We start from the raw sequence: 15,157 nt of genomic DNA on the forward strand, positions 1-15,157 counted from the left end.
CGCATGTCCTAATTCTTAACTTCACCAGGCGTGTTTTGTTTTTGTTTAGTTTGCATGTAAATATAAATAAATAGATGGGTAATCTAATTCTTAGAATAAAGCGAAAATGTTTCAGTTGACATTCTCAGCCAATGAGCTTGAAGCTGTGTCGTCAGTCAGTCGTTTCCCATCATGCTTTTGAGTAGCGCAGTCGGAGGAGAGCAGCTGCGCTCGACTGCTCAATCCGACACAGCCGCCTCGCCGTCGCGAGAGTTTTTTGGCACACGTCAGCATGACATCAGAGCAAGGCGGACGTAACTCGGACACTTTTCTAACCGTCATGCATCTCGCGGTGATCGGTTCTTCGCAGATTTTGCTCATCTCAAACAAGCCTATTGTAAGCAGTCATTTCACTGAATGTTTTGCCACCCAAAGACGCCACGTTCCGGCATGTTCGCGTTGTGTTCACGTGTTAAAGTGACGACACCTGCGTTCCGTCTATTATCGGAAGCGTCAGCAGATTGGTTCCGCTGTTTCCACCCGGAACTTCCTAGTAGTGACACCGGAGAACAGCAGCATTCCGGCTAGATTTTCTGCTAGCCGCAGTGGATCAGTTGCTCTTGACGGGATGTGGATATAGATGACCATTTCACCTCCTCGTAACCTCCCCTCTCTGAAGATGTGCCGCTGAAAATGCTATAAATGTAAGTAGTTTTATATAAGGTTGCTAGCAGACGCGTGTTGGGCTGCTAGCAGGATGATTAGCAGAACATGAAGTCCAGAGGGATAAGCTGCTGTCACAAACTGTCAACTGTCATCAGTACGTGTCAGTTGTTTTAGGACTTGAGGCTGTTACTCGTGTATGTTTTTTATTTACGGAGTCCCATCCCACATTTGAAGGCTGTAATGCGGATATGCTTGGATCTGTGTGATGGTTTTACTATGTGATTTTGTTTTGGGCGCAGCTTGTGATGTACACGATATACTGAATTCTATAACCAAGTCTGCGTTGCTTTGGAAAGCCAGCTATTTTTTTCTGATCTCATGAAGATGTTTTCACAGATGAGTGTAAACTGATCTTCATCTGCATTCCAGGGTAATTGTAGAATGAATGGTCAAGACTGGACTTGGTACATAAATACCCCAAGGCAGGAGGCCAATGGAGCTCTTTCTGTCCTCCCTGAAACTGCCTGAAGAGATTAAAACAATGTTTATCAAAATGTATATATTTAGGTAATATGGCCTATGAAGAGTACAGTGGCACATAAGATGGCCATACTGGGGTACTTGAATGTAACGACAGGGTGGACATAAGAAATTGTATGCAAGACTGGAGTATTGTCGCTGTCCTTCTGAAAGCATGTAATGTTTGTCCAAACTCGCTGTTTTTCAGCAAACGGGAAAAAATGCTTTTAAATTATTATCTGTTTTGTCATACACTTTTTACTACTTTTGATTGGTTAGATATTGCAAAACCCAGTGACAAACAAAAAGGATGACTAATAATTATGATTTATGGCTAAAAGTCATGAAATATGTAGTTACAAGATTTCAGAAGGACGGCAGCAGTATACTTTATTGCCTATAGGCAAAAATAAAACAAGGTTTGCCAGTTTATCGTCCTCTCATTTTGAAACCTAAAATTGAAGGTTACTTTACTTATCCTTTACGGGGGTCTAATGATGTTAAAAACGTGACCAATCACAGCTGTGGCCTAAATTATGTAATGTGGCTCGTAATTTATTCACCCTTATATAAAAAACTAAACTTGTATATTTCTGTTAAACGCAAAAAAAGAATTTGCAACCTCACCGGTACATGCTGCTAAGAAATTACACACAGTTCACGTAGAGAGAATTGTTTCTAAACGCATTATAAATGTTAGAAATGTACTGCTGAAACGCATTACAAAAACTCTGAAGTATACAGTACCGAATTGTGAAGTTAAACTGTTTTTGGGGGGGGCTAAAATGGTGGCTCGGTGATGCAATGAAGCCTGATGCAATGAAGCCTGATGGTGATCGAAATGCTGATACTTCAACGCTATTGCAAAAATCTGTTCCTGGTGATGCCAGTAGTTCTATCATTCAACATTATGTACTGTCAATCTTGCTTTTTCTCCAGATTGAACCTATAGTGAGTTTGGAGACACTCTCGCCATCCCAGCTGTCATGGAGAAGCCGTGGAGGTTATGGGGCGCAATGGAGGTGTGTTTGCTGACCGTGTGCTCGTGGTCGTGGGGAGCCTGCCGCGTTTCCCTGCTGGCCCTCATTCTGACCTTCCACTTGTACGGAGGCTTCATACTACTGGGACTCATTTTAGCATCTGTGGCTGGAATCTTATATAAGTTCCAGGACGTGCTGCTCTACTTTCCCGATCAGCCCTCATCCTCGCGCCTTTACGTTCCCGTGCCGACGGGAATCCCTCATGAGAATGTGTACATGCGCACCAAAGACGGCGTGCGGCTCAACCTCATCCTGCTACGTTACACCGGTGAAAACCCCACCTCCGCACCCACCATTTTGTATTTCCATGGCAACGCAGGGAACATTGGCCACCGCGTGCCTAACGCGCTGCTCATGCTGGTTAATCTGAAGGCCAACGTAGTGCTGGTGGACTACAGAGGCTACGGAAAGAGCGATGGAGAACCTAGCGAGGAGGGACTTTACCAGGATGCCGAGGCCACTTTGGATTACATCATGACCCGGCCGGACATCGACAAGACCAAAGTGGTGTTGTTTGGTCGGTCGCTTGGGGGCGCGGTAGCCATACGTCTGGCTTCGGGCAACCCGCATCGAGTGGCCGCCATCATGGTGGAGAACACTTTCCTGAGCATCCCGCACATGGCGGCCACACTGTTCTCATTCTTTCCCATGCGTTACCTGCCCCTCTGGTGCTATAAGAACAAGTTCCTGTCCCATAGACACGTGACGCTGTCCCGAATGCCGTCTCTCTTCATCTCCGGCTTATCAGACCAACTCATCCCGCCGGTAATGATGAAACAGCTGTACGAACTGTCTCCGTCTCGGACTAAACACCTTGCCATCTTTCCGGAGGGTACGCATAATGACACCTGGCAGTGCCATGGTTATTTCGCCGCTCTGGAGCAGTTTATGAAGGAACTGCTCAAAAGCCATGTCAGAGAGGAGACGGCCCAGAGTTCGACTAACGTCACTATAATCTAAAACGAGAACTGCTTTGAATCTGAACCCTCTCGGATAGAATGTACAACTTATCCTTTTGTTTTACTTCTATTCTGATCTTTTCATTGATTGATTCCCCAAGATTTTATTATTTACCATTTCATTTATGTAGTGATGAAGACTACTGAACGTCTTCAGGAGTTTTGATGATTTCTTATTACTTATAAAGACACCTTAATGTATAATAAGTGCCCCACCACTTTCAAGTATAAATTCTGGAAAATAAAGTTGGATTGGATTCATTGTGGCTGTATAAATATACTGTATATTTAACACTTTATAATAAGGTTCTATGCAACAGCATTTATTATTCTTGGGTCATTTATTATATTCATAAATATACTATTGTTTATTGTCAATGTCAGTTATCAGTGCATTAGAAAAAATCTTTTTCAATACATTTTTAATTTAACTGTACATTAGAGGAATAGTTAATTTATTTAGATATGAAATTGACTCATGACTTCCCTTCCTCGATTGAACACAAACAAATAATTTTGGGATGACAATTCCTTTAACCAAGATTAATAAATGCTGTTAAAGAATTGTTCATTAAAACATGGCCTTACTGTTAAGTGTTATAATTTTTCCTTTTTATCTTTGTCTTTTATTCCGAACAGAGGGCTCAGATATATTTTGAATCATTTTTGCCTTTAAAAAGTAATGATTTATTTACAATGGGGGCAACTGATTCCATTTCATCTTTATCCACGGCATTTCATGCATTCTTTTTTTCACGGAAGGTTTAAAATCCACTCAGGAAATCGGCTCATTGTGGTTCAGTCTCATGGTTTGGATTTGCATGTCTGTGTGAGAATTACCTATGTGGGCTGCAGTACACTGTGAGCACTGAACAAAAATGCCATTGCAAAAAGCCTAAAGTATCTTTTCTCTCTATCTCTCAGGCTTCGTGATCTTTTAAAAAGAAGAGGGAAATTGCACATAGCAGCTGCTTGACAGTGTTCCAAGCACAGTCCATTTGCACAAGTTATAAATTTAACTTTTCCCCTTTTAAAATTAGGTCAAGTGCTTCTCATGAAATCTCTGCCGATGACCTGTTTTCATTTGGATCATGTTTGAAAAGCGAACTATTTCTGACTGTTGCGATGTATTCACAAATCCGTTCACATGAAAAAATTTGAAGAATGTTGATATCTTTCTCAATGATGAAAGTAAATAACGGAAAAACACATTTAGTTAATTATTACCTAAAATCTTTCTTTCCTAATTTGAATGTCACGATTGTTCACAAGGCATGCGACGGCCATTTGCATTCCTCATCACTGATGTCATATTGAGCTTGACATGTCTTGACCCTTATATTTGAATATACGTGAGCTTAAAGCTGAAATCCGTAACTTTTGACTCTCTATTGCCATCTCTCTTAGAAAAAAAATTGCAGGTCACGTTACGTACTAATCTTAAGGAAAGCTCAAATGAGATCAAACTTGCATTTCCTGTAAAATCGTACCTGACAGCTCAACTTAAGTCATTATTATAAGCAAATTGGGGTACGGTAAAGAGGGAGTTTTGAACAATGATTTTGTTCATTTTTAACCACAAACGTACATATTGCAGCTTTAGAAGAATTTAGGCGAAGGATTTACTTAAGAAGGAACTACTCAAATTTATGTTGTTTATGCAAAAACATTGACACAACATGACAAGTCATATGTAAATGTGATAAAAATCGAGGATGTCCCATAAAAAATATATTTTGACTGTTCCTAAACACATGTACAAAGTTTGCATATTATTTCAGACCTCAAATAATGCAAAGCATATTTTCTTTTATTTTGGCCTGTTTCTCCAGTTTTCATTTTAGTAGAAACAATATTTTTATTTGAAATTGGAGAAATATTGTTAGTTCACAGAATGAAACAAAAAAAAGATCAATTCAAAATGTTCACAGCTGTGTATCGTATAAAATACTTTGATGGAAGCTTTGCGATAGGCGTCTTGGTCCATATTCAATGAACAAAGAACAGAACGTTTATTTTTTGGGAAAATCGCCAATTTGAAAGCACTGACATTCTCACCGCATGCCGGTAAACACACAAGGAGGTTCAGACCGGTGATAGGTTCTTACTATAGTCACAGTGTAGTGGTTGACTGTCTGGGACCCGGTATAAATGATCCTGAAATGTGGACTTTGCGACCCTGATCCATCATGCATAGTGTTGGATCAATGCACATCCAAGTCTGTAACTAATGCATGCTTAAGATGCTCAGCACATGTTCTTCAACTCTGGTGCACTTTTACACTCATGTTTATCGTACTGTGACGACTGATATCAAGGCAAATTATTTATATGCCAGTTTGCATGCAAATTTTGATAATGATGAACCAGAGGTTACGTCAGGCTTCCAAAGTCCACCTATCACGATTTAATGGGTTCTCCGTGGTGTTCGAGGGATTGTTTGTATTGCAGCAATTCAGCTTTGGATGTGTTCAGTTGTGTCCAGTGTTACTTGTTATAAACGGGACGGTTGTAACGGATGTGAGGGGAATGTTCCCAGAATGCGGGCGTATAGTTGGTTTTAGGTGAATAACATTGTCTTGATTTTGCTTTGTGTTTCTGACTTTTGGATTTGACCATTGGACTGGTCACCGTTAATGTCCCAAATTCAATAAGATAATTTTTTTCAGTTATCACGTTGTTGCTAAGCATTTTGTTCAACTCACAGTGATGTGCCATTAAACTCTATTGAATGTCTGTGTGGTTGAGTGTAAACGTCACAGTAAAATAACAGAACTACTACTTTGCTAGATTTGACTAAAATCATTGGCATGTTCTGGCCATTTCCGGGGCTAGTTTATATGTTCAAAATCTCATTTCATGTCCTTCATAAATTGAATATATGAAATAATAATATAAAGCGCTGCTCATGTTTTATATTTGCTTTTTACAGTGATTTGTACATCAGAAATATTGAGAATGTGCGAGGAGGCTGTTCTTTTTTCAATGCATTCATGTGTGTTTTGAGCCATGGATTTTCTAGTCAAATCATTTGTTCATGTAAATACAATTGAATCACACTTTCTATTTTCTGTGTGGTGACATGCAATAAAGAAATCAAACCCTTCTGATAACTTTGCAGCAATGGCGTGTTATTTTAATGCGTCTGCTTCCTCTTTCTTCATGGAGACGATGTTGAACTTTTTTCTTATCTAGTATTTGCACCTTTCATTTTGCATCTAATATTTCAACCCATACTCATTTCTACTCCTGCTTAGTTTATTTAACCTAATTTACGATGGGAAATGTAAGACAGACCATTAAATCACCCTTTACTTTCACACTCTTAGCACATTTTCTCGGAATGGCGCTTTTGAGTGTTGACAAAGCAACTTTCGGTTGCGGTGCAAAATGGTAGGCGTGGAAGGCTTGGCAGGAAAGGAGACTGTTATTGTCGAGGCGAAAACCAGAAGACAAGGCAAGACTTGTACTGCTTGACTGCTAGATCTGTTCCTGGGGTCTTCATTTTTACCAGATACCACAGAATCGTTTTGAAGAGCGAGCAAGGTCATGCAGAAGAGCTTTAGTTGCTGGATTATTGCATTGTTCTGACAGAAATGTTTACTGAGCTCACTCTGTGGATCCCAAATGATTAAAGTCATGTATTGAGGTGTGTTCAAATCGGCTTTTACAAAATATCTTTTAATCCTTCGGTAAAATCCACTCATTTAAAAATCTTCTTTCCTAGACGTTTGTTTCCATCATGCCTGTTGGAGATGCCGGTCCAGGCCGGGGCCATGAGGGAAGGTTGCCCTGGGTGTTTGTGGTCCTGATTCTTGCTGTCGTCACCTCTTCTTCGCTCTCTGCTCTTTCCCTGTATCATGTTCTAGCCCTGCAGGCCGAGGTGGAGGGTCTGAGGGCCGAGGTGGTCCGCAAGAGAGAGGAACAAAGCGGGAAACTAGAAGATCCTGTGGAGGCAGAGAAACAAGCTCGGCAGCAGAAACACGAGGAGAGTAAAGACAAAATTGAGGTTAGGATAACAATACCTGGAATTTGTAGTATCAAGTTTTTGTTCTTGGTATATTTGACATACTTATAGTCTGAGAGTAGTCCTTTCAAAAAAGTGTCCGTAAATGTTATTTGAAAGAATTGTCACAGCATCTTTTTTTGTAGCCAAAACGGTATAGCCTACTCCGTATATGCCTGGATATCTACAGGAAAAAACGACCTGGGAAATATTCAATGAATTAAATAGTGTGACAATTAGCCTCCCCTCAATATCTTATATTATAAGTTGCAAGTTATAGGTATTGGTCAAAAGGTTATAATTTATGTTTAAGGTTCTTCAATGTATAGTCAACCTTTGCCTAGATTGTATAATCTTGGCATTTTAAACAGTATTGAAAGTCTCACGATTTTCGCTTAGATCTCATTGGGTCCTTTTTTTATTATTTGGTTTGGTCTATGTGATCCATTTCACTCTTTTATTTAGTGAATGAAATACATTAGCATATTTATTATTTAAAATTATATTAAACGTATAATTTTATCAATTAAAGGGGTGAGATAAGATACAAGGAAAACATTTCAGTGCAAGATTAAATTTATTTTGTAAACGTAAAAAAATTAAAGATATACTGGATGTAAAAATGATTAGTAAAGCTACTGTAGTTCTCGGTTATGTGTTTATGAGGCGTGTTTGTTAAAGTGTCTGCAGAAAACTGGGATGGAGGACACAGTACCTGAAGACTACAGCGGCTTGGCAAAAAGAAGTCTCGGTCATGTCTCCGACAAAACAGGCAAGCCAACACTAATGTCTATTATTATTACTACATTCTTAAAACTAAAGATCATGAGCTTATCTGTTTCATGCAGATACACCTTTTCGACGCTGCTGCTGTAGCCTCTTTTTCCAACATCTAAACGGTTTATACTGAGAAGAGTTGTTTTTACTGTATACTAAAAGAAACATCATGGAGCGCAAACTCCGACAGATGGTGCAAGATTAAAACCACTTTATATTAAACACTCACATTGTGCAAGGCTTCACAATTACACATTTCATATCCTGTTCCTTTATGAGTCATTTGCATGCAAACCCCTTACCATTATGTTCTTAAAGTTGCATACTAAAAACAGTTGGACTTTTCTATTAAAAACCAACTTTTCCCTTTTTGCACAGCCTTTCAGCCCTGTTTACAGATGATGGCAGACAACAGGAGGAAAACCTTCCAAAAGGGTAAACTTAAGTGTAACATAAGCATTTCAGTTTAAAAGGTTTATATGCGAAACAATCTTTTTAAAAGAAAAATTTTCGTAAGTAAATAATATTATGTTATGTTTTATGATTCACGATGAATGCGAAAGTGCAAAACTACATTCATTGACCTTGTCAGAAGGCTCCTCGTGTCTTGTAGAGGATGTCATTGTGCGTTTTTGTGTCAGAGTTTGCTTTAGAAATATGCACAGCGGTTCCGTGGCAGACGGGCCTGAAGCGAGGCTCCGCTCTAGAGGAAGAACAGGGCACCATTTTAGTCAAAGAGGAAGGATTCTTCTTCATCTATAGTCAGGTACATCAATATCACACATACTTAAGGCTTCTTGACCTTGTAGCTGAACTTTGCGACCTCCCAACACAGTGCTGTGTTTTTTTCCTCAATACTTGAAGCTCTCCTTTTCCCAGGTATACTACATAGACTCAACGTTCGCCATGGGCCACATTGTGATCCGTATAAAGAAGACTGTTGTTGGTGATGAGAGTCAGAAAGTGGTCCTGTTCCGCTGTATTCAGAGCATGAATCCGGTCAATCACTTCAACACCTGCTACACTGCAGGTAGGAAAGATTCTATGTCGATACATTTCCATTATAGTACAGAGAACAAGATTCTGTGTGGAAATTTGTTTGGAAAACATATTGTTTGAAATACTGACACAATATTTGAAATACCATCTTAATAAAATAACATATTGGGTAATCCACTTTTCTTTGTTCTGCATAACAAAGAGGTTAGAATTAGCCTTAACCATGCACGTCGTATGCAGTATACTTTTATATAAACGTTTGTCAATATAAGGATACATGCATCTCGATAGACATGTCAATTAAACGGAGCTTGTGATGTGCAGGTGTAGTGAAGCTGGACACTGGGGACATACTGGAGCTTCTTATACCTCGTACCCAAGCAAATATTTCCCTGGATGGGGATTCCACCTTCTTTGGAGCAATTAAACTAGCCTGATACAGAGCTGAACTTTACGACAGATGCTCAGTGATTCTGGATGCGCTCTGTACTGCAAGACATTGGACATCGACTTAACAGTATGTTATGAACAGTGATGGAATATGAATTCATTACATGCTCTTTGGTTCACACCTCAGGGCCACTTTTAGTAGAAATGTGATGATGACATGAACGGATGTGTGACATTTACGCGATCTGTTTTGTTTTCTTGTTAGGCTTCTTGTTGTGCAGTTTTCATACCATGGTTCATGACTCAGACATGCTAAACACAAGTCAAGTCGAACACGATATATACTTTGTATACATATATAGACTTGTTAGTGACATCTTACATTGACTTGTACTGTATTTGAAAAGTTCATTTGCAAAACAGATAATTCCATTTTTAAACATTTGCAAACATCATGTTTTTTATTGTGTATTACAAGTAATATCAAGCAAACTGCAGTTGGATTGTTTTAATTAAGTAATAACTAGAAATACAGCTGACTAACACAGTAAAATATGAAAACATAATAAAAAACTTTACTCTTTTTATTCCCATTCATGAACAAAATAAAATATATTGTATTTTTCGAACGACACGTCAATGGACAACTCTGGTATTGGCTTGCTTTCTAACAAAGCAATTAAAAGGTCCATCACAAAAGTTGACTAATTAAAATAAAAAATGGTGCTGCCATGTTTCGAGCAGCAGATGGCGACAATATCACCTTGTAGAACTGACTACTGTGAACGCCACAGCATTCGCATTTCAATTCTCATATGTGTCTGTCTGTCCGTTAGACCCCGTGCATATCTTGGTATTGCCAAAAAGATGACAAGAACCATTCTATTTATTTTGGCGAACTTTATAATATACCATATTTAACAACAGGGTAGGTGCATTTTTCTTTCAGATCATTAACTGCTTTACAGCAAGTACCCCACATTTTTATTATAAAATGCTTTTTTAAGATCTTAAAGAGATCACAAAAATGATCATTTACTAACCCTCAAGTCTGTTTACATTACTTTGTTTTTCAACACAAAGTACGATATTTGGAAGAATCCCGGGACATCATTGACAACCATAGGAAAATTTGAATACTAGTCCCAGAACTGGTTGCTTTACTAAATTCTTCAAAATATCTCGTTTGGTGTTCAACAGAAATCGGCCTTTGAAAAACATCCTTCCAAACAATTCCTTTGTGTTTTCCAAAATGAGACAAATAAATGTGCAAACGCTGAATCTCTCAAAGACATTTCTTTCGCGCGGTACAATTGTGCTTGCTTTTCAATTTCCACGGCGGAACCATTTCATTGATTCAGATCATTCAATTTCGTTCAAATTTCTCCATTCAAAACATTCGGAACAAAGATGGTCCACTGAAAAAGGAACATCGGACCTGCCAAAGTCAAAAAATGGACGGAATCCTTGTGTAGCTCACCCAGTGAGAGACTACCTCCAGAGCTGTCGCTTAGGGATCCTGTGGAAGTGATGGCTTCTTTTAAATCGTCTCTCATGCTGAGGTATTGACTCCACGGCAGGGAGGGAACTTCTCATTTCAGAGATCAGATCAGTCAAACGCACTTGAACACTGTCCGAGAAGCTCAATGAAGATCGATGAACGTTGTTTGGCAAAGCTCCAGTTCTTTTGATTCTTTTTCAAAAAAAGATCGCTCGCCTGAGCCTCACTATAAAGAAACGCAACCATATTGATTTTGCTTTCAAAATTATGACTTTAAAAAAGCTGTGATTGTGGTAACTCGCAGGCTGCCATGCTGGTCGGTTTAAAGCGCTCGTGCTGTTAAGTTGATCTCTTTGCTTGGCAAGGCTCCAAACCTGAGGTCTTTTATGTTCACATGAAGACTGGGAGGATGACAATGTAAAACGATACAGATTCGTCAGGCGGTTTTGATGGATGCAGCAGACTTTTCTCCGGCCTCCTTTTTTCGCTTTTCCCGGTGTGATAAGCACGGGTGAGCAGAATGGATGTCCAGTGTGATGAAATGGCTCACTCAGGGATTATTTAGCGTAATTTGGCTTATTTTTCTTTGAAAATGTTTCGTGCAAAGCTTTTGTTTGACGGATTCGACATACTACGCGTGGTTAATTTGTAAATAAATAGAGAAGACAAAAAAAAACTTGACCGCATCTTTACCCAACTTGTTCAAAACGACCATTTTAATGTTAAAATCTAACATTAAATTAGCCAGGAGGGTGAGTTAAATCATATGTGCACAAATCAGATATGGCCGCTAGGGGACGCATTGTATTATTAATAGGGATGTAACCACCCAGTGATTCACTATAAGGAAGATTTCGTTGTAAAATAAAAATATGCCTACATTATGTCAAATAACAAAACTAAACTGCAGTTTTAAAACAAATTCCAAATCAAAGAAATAAATGATATTTCAAAAGTCTCTTTAATATAAACAAACTGAGACTTTGCTGTCCTTTGATTATCTTCACGCTTAAGAAATATCAGCATAAGTTTGCAGTAAACAAATCGGCCCCTGCTGTTCAAAACATGTATTGCGATTCATTTTACATCTAAACCGACTTGAATCGTAACATATTCAAATCGATTTTCAACCGACTCCTGATAAAACGTTACATCGCTAAATATGATTGTATTTACTATTAATTGAGTACTTTATTTCCCCTTCCCTCCCAAGTGCTTTGCGAATCGAGGGTGAGGATAGTGGGGGTGCACAAGCAAACAACACACATATTGACTTATGTTCAATTGACCTAAACACTTGATACTTTGAAATCGATTTGTAGAAAAGTGAGTCTATTAAACATAAGTCATTATGACAGATCTCTACATGCTTTAAATCACATAGAGCAAAGAACATAAATATTTGAATGTGTTTTAACAAAAAGTGTAAACGTGACAACGTCAACTTGTGAAGAGTTGTGGAGAGTTTTAAGAATGCTGCGGGAACAGTTTGTCTATTTTTACAGCTTTTGTAACCATCACTGGTTGGCTACGGACTTCCTTACAGTATTTCCCCACTTTTGGAATTTGAGATGTTTAAAATGAATATCATAAAATCAAATGTTACGAAAAGAGCAGGTATACTGTGTACACGTTAGCATCGTGCACAATAGAATGCAACCTTTGTCGTGGACTGCAAGCATGCGCTAGTGTGGTAGTAACACAGTGTTACGCCCCGTCTGGGGACACATACCACTACAGCCTGAAGACCAGTCTTGGAAAGGAATAAAATAGAAAGGCACAGCACAGGGGGATGGCTGAAGTTCCATGATCTATGATGTAGAGCAGAGAAAGGCCAGGCTAAGTGAAAGGCCAAACATGCAATCAACCAATGGCTTAACAAACAGAGCATCTGGCAGAGCAAATGTCTTTTGAGCGCTCGGTGAGGGGATTGGTCAGCCTGGACTCAATGTGTCAGCCAAACAACTAGCCCCCCCTTTCCAAAAATGTCTTTGTGTGCTGCCATGGCAACTGCTCGTGTGTTGGCGGAAGCTGATGTCATTGTGAATGTGGTTCTGAGGAGATGATGGGGTGATGGGGGGAAAGATGGAGCGACGGAGGCATTTTTGTCCCGCAGGAAATGAAACAAGCTGTGCACACTGTGGCTGGCCAAACCACGATGAACTCATTCCCACAAATATATACACGTTCCCATTTACACGCAAAACTGTGTCTTTCTCTTTTCTTATCTCTATTTTTCACAATGTTCGAGATCAGTCCTGATAGATTTCATACAGCAATATATTTCATTATCATGTAATACATACAACCCTGGTGAGAAACCGCACAAATATCAGTAAAGCAAAAAGATTTTCCAAATGTGATGTTTTGCTTTCACGCTTAAAAACGAATACGAATAAAAATGTTAAGTTCTGTATGCTTTAAAAAATGTTGAAAATGTGATTTTTAATAGATATTCTCATGTTAGTTAACTACTACTAAAGAATTCATGCTTTTTTATTTTATTTTCCATCCAAAAGCGTCCCCCTTTTTTCTTCCCCCGAGCATTTTGTTCTGCTCCTTTGGTTTTTCTTATATCCTATTTGGCACGTCTGAGACATACTAAAGGTGGTTCCTGAATCTGAAATTTACCCGTTTGCATCGCAATCTCCTCCCACCACACTCCCTTGGCACCGATATCACTGCCGCATCCATTTACACCAATATACTGTAACCTCGGTTGAACCGTGTCTTACACCTGCTACAAGAATCTACCCATGTATTTGTCAATGTGTTTTTTAGGGCATCACAGTGCTTTGTTCTGGTGGCCGAACTCATTTTGGCTAGTTATGAATCCCCAAATTCTTCACCCAGTCTTTTGTAAGAGTTCCATGCCAAGAGTGAGTTCCTCTTTATCTTTTTTACACTAAAAGTAGTATTTACATTTTAGCAATTGTAAAGTAGTCAAAAATGTAACACGCATTTTGTAGCTCAACACAAAAGTGCCACGTGCATTTTATAGTCATTCATAATCTTATTGTCAAACTTCCGTTATTCGTCGACCGCGTGTGCACTGATCCGCTTCAAAAGGCCCTGAGGGTAAAAAAAACATGGTGTAATTTTGTTTTGCACTGAACTATCGCTTTAATAGTGATAATGCGTGCTTTGTTGAATAACAAGGCTTGAGAATAACATCAAAGTCAATTTTGCTGGTACAGCATAAACTTTGATAGAGGAGGTGTGAGAATGTGAGATATTTTTGATGAATACCATCAATTATCTATTTCTTGAAATGTGAAAGGGTTTGTTTGTATCACGGATGATTGTTTATTCACACTACGTTCTTGGTTTTTACAATTGTACTGCTGAGCAAGAGCTGCTGAAATTGGCTTTAATAATTCATGTGTCTGTGTGGTGAAGAGAGGAAGTTAAGGTCTATTCATCAAACCTTCTGTCAAAGGAGTCACCAATGAATAATGGCTCTCTTACCACACGTCCATTCGAAGCTTTCGGCTTTAGAAAGAAAGAAAAGAAGGAAATAACACTTGTAATGAATATAAAACAACACCATTTGAACTTTTCACCATTTCTGCTTTTAGGTTGTCTAGCTGAAACACGTAGCAGCTAATACGCGTTTAGTACAATACAGCTAATATTTATTATAGCGACTAATACGCGTTTAGTACAATACAGCTTATAAGCGTTAAGCTGCTATACCTGTTAAAAATAATAGAGGCGAATCACGAAGGTATGTATTCTGTACATACTATACATCTTTATTCTATGCATGCAGAAAACATGCTTTACTGTTTTTAAAGGTCCAGTGAATGTCCATCTAGCGTTGAGGTTGTGAATTGCAACCAACGGCTCACTCCACCCCTACCTTTTCGAAGCACTACGGCGGCTGACACAGGATTGCGATGTTGTCACAACCACGCTTTATTATTTAAGATCTTTATACACCTCTGAAGACATAGTTTTTTATATCACATTGCATTTTTGTCAATAAATCCTCAAGAAAAATGGCACATTGGACCTTTAACACTGACAGTGTAAACTGGCCCGCAGACACTCCCCAATACATTTTACATGTATTGCTACAGATCACATAATACATAAATATATATACAGTACAATCTCAATCTCATTCTCATTAAACACATCAAAAAGCATGAATCCAAACCGTGCTGTATTATCTCACATAAAACAATTTCAACTTTTTCGATCTTATTAAAGTTTTCAACAGGAGAATGAGATGCAATAAATCTTAATTTTCGTCTTCCAGCCTTAAAGAGTTTGTCAGCTTGAGAAAATTGAAATTCCTCCCCACCTCTAAGGGAAT

The 15,157-nt window shown here is 38.8% G+C and overlaps 2 protein-coding genes across 3 annotated transcripts; both read left to right on the plus strand.

The window, feature by feature from the left end:
• Positions 1-206: 206 nt before the first annotated feature.
• On the plus strand, positions 207-6,307 carry abhd13 (abhydrolase domain containing 13). Its single transcript, XM_079464780.1, has 2 exons — positions 207-683; positions 2,104-6,307. The coding sequence occupies exon 2, from the start codon at positions 2,151-2,153 to the stop codon at positions 3,162-3,164; it is 1,014 nt and encodes a 337-aa protein (XP_079320906.1). The 5' UTR covers positions 207-683; positions 2,104-2,150; the 3' UTR covers positions 3,165-6,307.
• Positions 6,308-6,320: 13 nt separating this feature from the next.
• Positions 6,321-9,972, plus strand: tnfsf13b (TNF superfamily member 13b). Of its 2 annotated transcripts, none has more exons than XM_079464782.1 (7): positions 6,321-6,812; positions 6,891-7,172; positions 7,851-7,941; positions 8,325-8,381; positions 8,588-8,712; positions 8,826-8,976; positions 9,270-9,968. In XM_079464782.1, exons 2-7 carry the CDS (start codon positions 6,906-6,908, stop codon positions 9,380-9,382), a joined length of 804 nt encoding a protein of 267 aa, XP_079320908.1. In that variant the 5' UTR covers positions 6,321-6,812; positions 6,891-6,905; the 3' UTR covers positions 9,383-9,968. The 2 variants fall into 2 exon arrangements, with proteins under 2 accessions (XP_079320908.1, XP_079320907.1); XM_079464781.1 differs by having other exon boundaries at positions 6,424-6,812; positions 8,811-8,976; positions 9,270-9,972.
• The last annotated feature ends 5,185 nt before the right edge of the window (positions 9,973-15,157 follow it).

Source organism: Barbatula barbatula (genome assembly GCF_947034865.1).
Source record: "Barbatula barbatula genome assembly, chromosome: 9".
NCBI classification, from domain to species: Eukaryota; Metazoa; Chordata; class Actinopteri; order Cypriniformes; family Nemacheilidae; genus Barbatula; species Barbatula barbatula.

What these genes read in the sequence shown, in the direction of transcription:
- abhd13 (XM_079464780.1), top strand. Translation starts at nt 2,151, where the DNA reads ATGGAGAAGCCGTGGAGGTTATGGGGCGCAATGGAGGTGTGTTTGCTG.
- tnfsf13b (XM_079464781.1), top strand. Translation starts at nt 6,906, where the DNA reads ATGCCTGTTGGAGATGCCGGTCCAGGCCGGGGCCATGAGGGAAGGTTG. An exon ending in TCATGTCTCCGACAAAACAG is followed by an intron (nt 7,942 to 8,324) that starts GCAAGCCAACAC and finishes CTTTTTGCACAG; the next exon opens with CCTTTCAGCCCTGTTTACAG. An exon ending in TCTTCTTCATCTATAGTCAG is followed by an intron (nt 8,713 to 8,810) that starts GTACATCAATAT and finishes CAATACTTGAAG; the next exon opens with CTCTCCTTTTCCCAGGTATA.